At 36.3% G+C, this 11,111-nt stretch overlaps 1 protein-coding gene across 1 annotated transcript; it reads right to left on the reverse strand.

Annotated features, from left to right (window-relative positions):
* Positions 1–5,894: 5,894 nt before the first annotated feature.
* Positions 5,895–9,343, reverse strand: LOC110916744 (sm-like protein LSM7). The gene is made up of 6 exons (XM_022161425.2): positions 9,243–9,343; positions 8,649–8,700; positions 7,699–7,780; positions 6,905–6,976; positions 6,400–6,452; positions 5,895–6,173 (listed from the first exon to the last, which is right to left on the reverse strand). Exons 2-6 carry the CDS (start codon positions 8,649–8,651, stop codon positions 6,084–6,086), a joined length of 300 nt encoding a protein of 99 aa, XP_022017117.1. The 5' UTR covers positions 8,652–8,700; positions 9,243–9,343; the 3' UTR covers positions 5,895–6,083.
* Between the last annotated feature and the right edge of the window lie 1,768 nt (positions 9,344–11,111).

The following is an 11,111-nucleotide window of genomic DNA, read 5'->3' on the forward strand; positions in this document are numbered from 1 at the left end:
GAGAATATGGCAATGTTTAAGGATAAGTTAGATATCCTAGCGGAATCAAGGGATCTTACAGAAGAGGAAGTTTGAGTGCACACGGAATGTAAAAAGGGTATAGAGGAAATCGTTTGGCTTAATAATAAAGATCTAAGGCAAAGAGCAAGGATTAAATGGGCAATAAAGGCCGATGAAAATAACGCCTTCTTCCATGGTATGATCAACAACAAAAAGCGAAGAACGCGATTCCTAGGGTTACGATTAAGGAGGAGTGGGTGACTAAACAAAAAATTATTAAAAGAGAGACATTGAGATTCTTCAGAGAAAACTTCAAAGAAAATGTAAAGATCAGACCGATTCTTAGATGCCCAAATATTAAGAAGATCACGGATGAGGCTGCCAGTTTCCTTACTACTCATTTTTCTGGTGAAGAGATCAAAGAAGCCGTGTTCGGGTGCGGCTCGGAACGAGCACCGGGTCCGGATGGAGTCAACTTTGGCTTTATTAAACGGTTCTTGGATTACTTCTGGGAGGATTTCTCAGCAATTATTGATCATTTTTATGAGCACGGATATAAATATTACCAACCAATCAACCTCATCGGTGTCATTAGCAAGGTCATTTCCAAAACTCTTGCTAACAGACTTAAAAAGGTGATTGGCTCGGTTGTCACGGAAACCCAAACGGCTTTCCTTAGTGATAGATGTATCCTCAATAGTCTTTTAATCCTAAACGAGGTGTTATCTTGGTTGAAAAAAGAGAAGAAGAAAGCTTTCTTGTTGAAGATCGATTTCGAGAAAGCATATGATAATGTCAATTGGGATTTTTTTAATTGACATTCTTTCTGAAATTGGGATTCTTTTCCGACGTTATGGTGCAAATGGATTAGGGGGATCCTTATGTCGGCTAGATCCTCCATTCTTGTAAACGGTAGCCCGATGTACAAGTTCCAATGTCAAAAAGGGGATGAGGCAAGGTGACCCATTTTCTCCTTTTCTTTTCTCTTAATGGATTAGGGGGATCCTTATGTCGGCTAGATCCTCCATTCATAGCGGGCCGAATAAGATCAGGTCGGGTCCATTTCAATTCTCAAACAATCAAACCCTAGTTCCTAACTTCCTATCACATTAACAAACAAAAAAATCAAAGTTCAAACCATCCCTACTTTTATTTCTCTTAATCATTCAATAAAAGAACAAAAAAACTTATCTATAACATACCTTGGTATTTAATTAGAATAATCCGGCGAAAAAAAGTGGTTCAACCCCTTTCCTCTTGAGAAATCGCGGCATAACTTCCCTACTCATTGTTCATTCCTAATCCTATCACATACAAAATAAACAAGGATCTTCAAGTGTTCAACTATAGCCCATGTTCCTTAATTTTCAATTTAAAATTTTGAATTTCAAGCCCTAGTAATTATTATTTGCCAATCAACAATCATATAATCAACAAACATGTTTGCCAATCAAAATTTGAATTTCAAGCCCTAGTAATTATTATAAGCCCTAGTAAAAAACATGTACCTGTTAGGGGCAGCCTGAATTAACCAGTTTGCAGCCGAAATTTTACAATCGCCAGCCGGAATTATGCTGTCGCCGGGCGCTGAAGTGAGGCAGAGGGAGGACGGGAGTCGCTGGCAAGTGGCAGCGATTTGGGTTTTTTTATTATGTGGACTGGTTTGTTTAACAAAACTAGTAGTTGGGTTGAGCTTGAATGAGTATTAAGTTATTGGGCTTGATGGATTGAATTTAAGTTTTATTAAAGGGGGTGTAGGCTAACTTGTTTGCATAATTTGATTAGGTTTCAATCCGTGTTCACAATTTTTTACATAAATTCCTAACATATTTTGAGGGGTGCGGACGAAAATTTCCAATGGGTGCGGTCGGAATTTTTCAAGGGGTGCGGACGAAAATTTCCAAGGGGTGCGGTCTGGATTTTTCGCGAAAAATACCACTAAATTTTTTTTTTCAAGGGGTGCGGCCGCCCACCCACCCCATAACTTGGGTCCGCCCCTGCTCCTCTATGCGGATGGCGCTCTTGTTATAGGGGAGTGGTCGGATCGAAACATCAAAAATGTTGCTAGGCTTCTAAGGGTTTTCCACATATGATCGGGTTTAAAAATAAACCTTGTGAAGTCTAGCTTGGTGGGAGTGGGGATTGAGTCGTAGGAAGTGGTGGAGATGGCTCACGTTTTGGGATGTCAAGTGGGAGTGTATCCTTTCAACTATCTTGGAATTACTGTGGGCGCGAATATGAACTAGATCAACAATTGGAGACCAGTTTTTTATATCTTCGAATCTCGTTTGGTTGCAGGAAGGCTTGTAAACTCTCTCCCTATTTATTATCTTTTGCGCTATAAAGCGTCGTGCGGTGTCATTAAAGGGTTGGAAGCAATTATGAGAAGATTCCTTTGGGTCGGGGCTAGCAATATTAAGAAGATTCATTGGGTAGCATGGGAGACGGTGACCACTCCTAAATAATCGGGTGGCTTGGGTATTAGTAAGCTCAAGGAGGTGAATGATGCTTTCCTTGCAAAATGGGTATGGAGATATACGGTGGACGACAATAATCTTGGAAAAGGGTAGTCGACGATAAAAGTAACAAGGGGTGGTCCTTTCTACCCTCGAAAAAGGCTATTGCTGGTTGTTGGAACGCTCTAGCTAGATCTGAAGATAAGAGAAAGATTAGCGGTGTGAGGGTTCATAATTTTATTAAGGGTAAAGTAGGTAATGGGGAGGATATTCGTTTCTGGATTGACCCGTGGTTGTAGGACTTCCCTCTCAAGGACTGTTGGCCAAACATTTTCAGAATTGAGGATGATAAATGTTGCAGAGTTGCTGCCAGTGATGTTTTGATATGGGTTTCGAGGTGGAAAAGACCTCCTGAATCAAGCAAAGAAAGGGATGAATTTTCTGAATGCACGGATGCTCTGGCTTCGGTCACCATATCAGACGCTAAGGATTCTTGGAGTTGGTTGGGCGATTTCGGTTAGCTCTGTTAAGCGTCTTATGATGTCGGATAAAGAGTATAGTCAAAATTTCGTGATGGATTGGTGTAAATGGACGCCGGCTAAATGCAACATTTTTGTTTGGAGAGCGGAGCTTAATCGAAATCCAACCCGTGATGCGCTGAGGAAAAAGAATATTTTTTTAGATACTGAGGTTTGTGCTTTGTGCGAATACGGGATCGAAATGGCTGAGCACCTGCTTACGGCATGTGAGTTCTCCTATACCATCTGGATGGGCATAAGTAGATGGCTTAACTTAGCGCCGGTCATGTGCTTCTCGGTCAGGGATATTTTGGATCTTCAAAAGTATACAAACCTAAGAAAAAGGGAGGCTGAGGTAGTTCGTTGTATCTTCATAACTACATGTTGGTGCATATGGAATGCGAGAAATGAGAAGGTATTTAAAAATGTCGTCGATCGAGTACATTATGGGCGATATAAAAACTCTTGGTTTTCTTTGGCTAAAAAATAGATCTAGATACAAGTTGATCCTTTGGGACGACTAGTGTAATTTCCCCATGTATATGTTGGACTATTAGTTTTGTTTTGTTTTTTTTTTTTTCTTTTAGTTTGTAGTTCTAGTTTATTTGCAGTCTTTTCCTGCTGGTTTGGGCAGGGTTGCTTGCTGTTTGAATGAAATTTTAGTTTCAAAAAAAGGTTATTATATTACCTAATAGAAGTGTTAGTAATTTTTCTTTCGAATCTAAGTTGACAACTTGACGCCCAACACGAACTCTGATAATCACATTGAATACTAGTTTAGTTGTCAACGATCTTCCCAAGTCGTTGAACTACAAGCCTCTTAGACCATGCTTACTCGCTCGTGACCAAGCACCATAACCGGGCATAACGCCCTAGAGCGCCGGGGTACACCACCTCCAGGCGCTATGGGTTTGAAAAATTGAACCTCGTAATGGCTATAACGGCTTGATTTTGTAGGCGGGGGTTGAAATATTACCATTTACGGTAAGAAAATTAAATATTTATGTTTTTTTTTTTTACTTTTTAAACCTTATATAAACCATCTCATCTCTAAAATTTTTATATCATTCTCTCATATCTCATTCTCTTCACTCTATATTTTATAAGAACTCATGATTTCACTCTAAAAAAATATGCATCCCTACAACCCGCATTTCCTCCTCGATTAAGCGACGACCCAAACCAAACGAACGCTCCTAACCAACCGTTTGTTATGGTTCCTAGCTGAACCACCGCCTATGGAACCGGTTTATCAATTATCGAGTATAATCACAACCAAATCGGTTTCATGAACCAACCCCTCTCATAGGATCCAAATCAATGCGGTTGGAATCCGAACTTCAACATGGGTGGCTACGGCTCGTCACAAGGTTACGGGCTGTCACAAGGCGAGCCCAACTTTGTCCCGGAAACACAACCAGAGACCACACCGGAGGAGGAGCCGGAGACACCACCGAACCAGACCAAACCAAATCGACTACACTCGAGTTTACTTTATTCAAGTTGAGAGAAGTTAAAGTTTAAGCTCGATTTTAAGGTCAAAAAACTTGCAAGTAATCTTAGAAGCTCACTTTACTAGTTTATTGTTAATTAGTTTAACGTTTATATACAAAACCATTGTTATGTGTATTTATAACTGTATGTATAACATAAAAAAAAACTTCATTTGTTTTTATTATAATTATATAGTATTTATATTAATAACTTTGACCGTGATCAATCTATTATATAAAGTTGAGGCTCAAATTTGTCTATTAAGCAGGCAAAAAATAAGTTTGGATGCAGATCAGTTCAAACTTCTAGAAGCCAACCTCAACTAGTTAAAAAAATAACTCATATTCGAGTTAAAAAAGAAAAAAACATAAAAAAACCTCATATTCGTTCATTCCATAAGCATATGAAGTGATCTAGTAACGTGAATAAAAATCTGATCAATTAGGGTCAAAAAGGGATAAGCGTATAACTAATTATACTTTTGATAATGGGTTTGACTACATCACTAACCCAGAAGTAGAATCCACTTGTTCCCATCAAATCTGATTTGAAAATCTTTACAATTTTTTAAATACTACAAGATTCATAGACATTTGATGAATCAACTAAATAATAGTATGATATGATGTAGACATCGCAAAAAGTAAATAAGTGTAAATGAGTCGAGTCATTAGACCATTCGTAATGGTCAAGTGAATGTGAAAAAAGGCACTCACACTCAACACGCTTGAAGGGGTGTGGCGGTCATGTGGGTGTGATTCATGTGAAAAGGTTAGGTGAAGATAAATGATTGATTTATTTATAATATTAATCATAAAAAAATACCCACAACTTTGAGGGTGGTGTGCAACAACCCATGGAAGGCGGTGTGCACGCCACCATACTCATGTTGCCCCTCCAACGCCCTATGAAGGGCGGTGTACAACACCCTTGGGATTACTTGGCACTCCCCCAAGCCCACACCCTCTCCCACTACACATGGTCTTAGTGAGCTACTCAAGATTAATTTGATGAAAGCTCAAATTACGTTAAAAGTTCGAACCTAATCTAAGCTTTATATGTTGAGTTTACTGGACTCGTGACCTATATAAAGACTATTATGAACATAAATATAATTGTTTTTCAATAATATATAATTACAAAAATTTATGCATATAATCATGATAAAACAACTAAATAATATATATACACACACATACTTACATATATACATACTTATATCTAAAAATAAACCTAAAAATAATCACATATGTATATATGAAAAAATATAAAAATTAGATAACTAATAAATAATAATAATAATAATAATAATAATAATAATAATAATAATAATAATAATAATAATAATAATAATAATAATAAACTAACCAAGCTTAGAGCATAAATTAAATAATCACATGCTTGGCTAAGTTTACACAGCTAAGAGTTAAGAAAAAAGACATTTTTTTTTGCAAATAGAATGCAGAATACAGAAAAGATTAAATGTCCAAAAGCTTAATAGAGATCGTAATAGTTTCAAATTTCACACACTGAATTTAACTGTATGACTCGAGACATGCAACGGTTTGTTTTTACTTGCTAACAGAGGCTAGAAATTAAGGGCTTAACCGTAGAATTAAGCTCCATCTGGCTGGATAAACGGATTCGCAATCTCCTCTGTACCATCAGTGGGTGAAACAAGCATGACCGCAGTCCCCCTACAAACCTGCAATGTACATATATTTGTATTAATTTGACTTTATTTTTTCAAGTTTTGAGCTGATTCATTAACATATAAATCGTCATCAAAACTGTTCTTGAAAAATTTAAGGGATAAAAAATATGATAATATCCAGCATTTACTTCATCAGACCATTGACAATATTAAATATGATCAATATTTTTATACTTCAATTATATAAATAAATGTAGCTGAGAATAGAAATTCATACTATTAAGCCAAGACGACGACATTGATCGGTGGTCTTCAATGGATCATCGACATCTGTAGCAATTCATACATCAACCTTGTCATACTTGTAATTTCAATATACAAGAATACATCAATGAATACGTATTAAACAACTAAATTAGAAGCAACCTAATGTTCTAAACATACTTCCTTCCATCCCAAAGAGAGCCATGTTTAACCATTAAGAGGCATATTTCTAGTTTGTAACTGATGAGACTTGTCTTAGGTTATAAAAAGAACATAAAACATCATAACTGACAAGACTTGTTTCAGACTTTAGTTATAAAGAAAATTATACATCTTTTATAACAGAAAAGGTTGAATTAAAAATAAGATACAAAAAAACTTTAAAAACATCTTTATTGACTATGAATTTGGCAAGTACTGGATCTGAACATGAATACCAAAGTTGACACTAAATGTGGGGATACATAAACAAGAGTAAGTAATAAGTAGTAATACTTATAACAAGAAGAACTTGTTACCTCTAAGGAACTCCATAGCTTCATCCAAGACAAGGTTTAGCAACTGATCATATCCTTTAAGTGTCCCCGCCACTAAGTAAGAAAAGAATGTTAGTTCATTATAAATTATTGATTACAACCTAAACATTACCCTATCCAAGGTATATGAGACAACGAAGATAGGCATGAGGATCTATACGTGTATTAAGAAGGGAAAAAGGAAACCATAACACAATTTCATTACCACAAGGTAATTCATAAGGATCTAACTGTGGGATCAATGGTAGAGCTAAGCTATGTTCTTTATGTAATATTGTTCTGCTCGGTTGTCACATAACTTCAAGGTAAATATAATTTATGATTGTGCATAAGTTACAAAAGAATATAAAAGAAGGAGAAGATTCTTCAGTTATTATACTGTTGGTTTTCTTATGTAAACAATGCTGCTGTGTTGATGTAGATTCACATCCTTCCTAATCAAGTGTGAAATCCTTCATACATGTACCAGTTGATTTACATATGCCCAGATATGTAGTGACAGTATATTAGTTCTTAACCTAGAAAGCATGTATGCATGGTATTGACATGCCAACTTATCTTTTGAAAAATAAAGAAAATTTTTATACCTGATAGATTGAGATTTCATAAAGCAGTTAAAGTTCATACTCTGTAAGAACAGATGGAACACCTAACGGCTGATACTTAATAACTAATAATCATTTTCAAGCAGTTTCATCCGTTCATCCTACTTCAGTTGCATTCATTTGTAAGTAATATAAAACAAAATAGTAAAAGACAGATATGTATTTGCTAACCTTGTCTTCCCCCAGTGAGCTTGACCTGGACACCCTTGTCAACAAACTTGGCTAAATCCAAAACTGTTTCCTTCCTGCCTGACTGAAAAAAATGTGCATGACAACACGTAAGATAAAAATAACTGATAATTAAGAACGTCTTTTTGCACTAAAAATTGAAAATAAATGCTCAGTGTTTGCATCTAATGAAATGACTTTTAGGATTATAGACGTGAAACTAACTGGATATCTGAATAAGGTACTAGAAGAGCTGAGAAACTAAACATCTTGTCAAAATTCAAGCTTGGTTTAAAAAAACGGGAAGCGCACAAAAGCGATGAGGTCTAAAATTGATTTTTAAAAAGCGAAGCGCAAAAGCGGTGAGCTTTTCGTACGCAAAGCGCAAAGTGATTATATTATTTATTTTATATATCCCATAAGTGTTTAGCATCCAATACCTATGATTTAGCTATAATTAAGCTTTATATATGTTTTAAAATGAAAAAAAAAACATAAATGTACAGCATAAAAAGCCTGTTGTACAACACTCAGAAGCATAGAAACACCCCATGTACAAAAAGCATGCGCCTCAGCTGCGCCTTAGGTCGATTTTCACCCTAAAAAGTGCGCCTCGGCTGCGCTTCTTGTACATCGTGCGCCTTATGTCACACAAGGCGATGGGATTTGCGCCTATATGCACTTTGCGCTTAAGGCGCGCTTTTTTAAACCAAGGATTCAAGAATAAGAGATACGAGTGATCTGATCACAGGCTCGTTCATCCTATAAATAATGTTGACCTTACCACCATAAAGTAATGCACCTAATCATGCTTTTTAAAGACTTTAAGATGATATAAAAATAAATTTACCAATAGTGTTACCCTCTACTGGGACGGAGATGATTTCAAATTATGTTCTAAATCTCATATATAATTGAAAAGGAAGGAAATTGAAAATAAAAAAAAATTGTACCATTGTAAATGCTGCTAGCAACTAATTCCAACTGAAGTGATCCTTGCTGAACCTGAATTTCATCATCAAGAAAATCAAGTCATAAAATTAATCAACATATAAAACATAAATCACCACAAATTGACATCAAATACATAAATCAAACCATATAAACTAATATTACTCATCATTATAAGCCAAAAAAACACCAAACCCTAGCAGTATACAGTAATTATCCAATTTCATGTTCTGAACCTATGATCACCCCTATCCTACTTATCAGGCCATTTAATCTCACAAATCATGTTAAAATAAGAAGCAAACAACATACTCCAATGTCTATATTCCAATTAAACTTCTAATTAGACGAAACATGAAGCCCTAAATTCAAAAATCACTTCAAATTAAGTCCAAATTTTCGTTAGAAACTATGAAATTAGTGATTTATATACTTGAAACAACGTGCCTATAGTTGTATATACAGTAGTAAACATAAAACCTAAACAAAGTGCGGCTCGCATGGTACGAATGAGCATGTGTGTGCGTGTTAACGTTTGCGTTTGCGGTATAAGGAGTTGAAAGTGAGAGTTAGTTTAGGGCACAGAAAGTACTTACGGTTGATCGGAGAAGGAAGGATCTCCGGCGGCCGGAATATGCTTCAAAATGAAGAGCAAAGTGGGAACAGAGAAAGTGGTTCGACTAAAAGAAAGTAATATAGGCACCAAATGTTTCATATATAGTCCCTCAAGTTGATGTTTTTAACTTTTAATTCCTAATGTATCGTTCGTTTCAAATAATAAATTTCTTATGTTGTTCGTTACAACAAAATAAAAAGAGTTAGAATTGAATACAAATTGTCGGTTCATCTCCTTTTCGAATACAAGGTACTAATGTTAGAATATAGGGTGTGCAGGGGCTTGGGTTGGGGACATTGCTCGACACGTGACGAGAGTGGGATCCATAAGCTAATGGTAAAAAATTAGGGGTGTGGTGGAGCGTCCCTTAGCTGGTCGTGGCCGGTTATGTGGATTTTTTTTGTTTAAACTATTTAAAATTTCATTTAATAAAAATAACACACTAATTAAGTTAAAAGATTACATAGAATATTTTAAAAAAACACAAAGAAAATTAAAAAAAAACTACATAAAATTAAAAACTACATAAGAGTTACTCCATGTTATATTTTTTCATTATTTCTTCTTTCATTTCCAACGTCATCGCCAATTGTGGGCCGGTAAAGTGATCGACGGACATGGCAAGAAATTTCATATATTCGCGTTTTTCTTTTAGAGATATCTTTTTATCGAACGACGCTTGGATATTTTTCTTGATCTCGATTCTTTGTTAGAGGAAATTAAATGTATCAATTTTGGTATTAAGATTCTCCAACTGGTCAGAGTACAACCCTTTACCCGAGACCGAACCCGATCTCGATCTTTGAAGCCACTTTTTTGACGTGTCTATATTGGGTGGGCGGGAAGGAGAATCATCCAAATCATCCAAATTAAGATCAAACTCTTGATCACGAGCATCGGACTGACCTTGGGACGAGGGTGTTCTTGCCCTTTTTTATGAGGTTGACTCGCTAGCAGGAGGGACTCTCGCTCATTTCGAAGCGTACCTACATACATCCCAACAATGCATGTACTTGAAGTCGTTCCTCTTGTTCTCTTTATACGCTAGCAAGGCATTGTTGACAAAGTCAACCTCGGTTTCACAGCTTCTTGACGCGTTCTTCACCTTATGGAAACAAGTGTTGAACGCGGTGACGTGTGTATTTATATCCCCCCACTTCGACGAGAAGCTATCATTTTCACGATACACCTCCCTCCCTTTGCATTTGCGCATGAAATGTTTTCGTGATCGAATCCCAAAAATCTTTTTTTGTGTCGTGAATTCCCTATTTCAAAAACACAAATAATATTATTATAAAAAATTATAATAAAACTCAAAACAATAATATTGTAAACATTAAATATGTTATATTAAAAAATACCATGAATCGGATTTTGCAATTCGTCGATCCAACATAATGTCAAAGTAACTTCTTCTTGACCCGTCCATTTTATTTGTGTTTGTTGAGCAGCCGCTAATGCTTTCTCTTCATCGGTTTTTTCTTGTGGCTTTTTTTTGGCCGTTTTTGATGACGAACCACCGTCTTGCGGTTGAGTTTCGGGCACCGATTCGGGTTGGGATAGGGTAACTGGAATAGACGAGTCGTCGTATGAAAAGTTTGTGTATACACGGTTTCCTATATACGATGCGATTATAGCTAGATTAGGATATGGTGAGTATACTAAATTGTGTGGCGGTTGTTGTGGATGGCTGTGTGTATTGAGTATTTGTTAATGAGGCGGTGGGCGGTTTTAGTGGTCGGCTAGTGTTCGCGTTTTCTTGGTATCCAAAGGGGTTGTTTGGGTCGTAGTCGCAATTAAAAGGATGCATTGTAGGATGTTGTGGGTTGATTTTTATAAAAAAAAAAAT

This window comes from Helianthus annuus, chromosome 16, assembly GCF_002127325.2.
Source record: "Helianthus annuus cultivar XRQ/B chromosome 16, HanXRQr2.0-SUNRISE, whole genome shotgun sequence".
Taxonomy (NCBI): domain Eukaryota; kingdom Viridiplantae; phylum Streptophyta; class Magnoliopsida; order Asterales; family Asteraceae; genus Helianthus; species Helianthus annuus.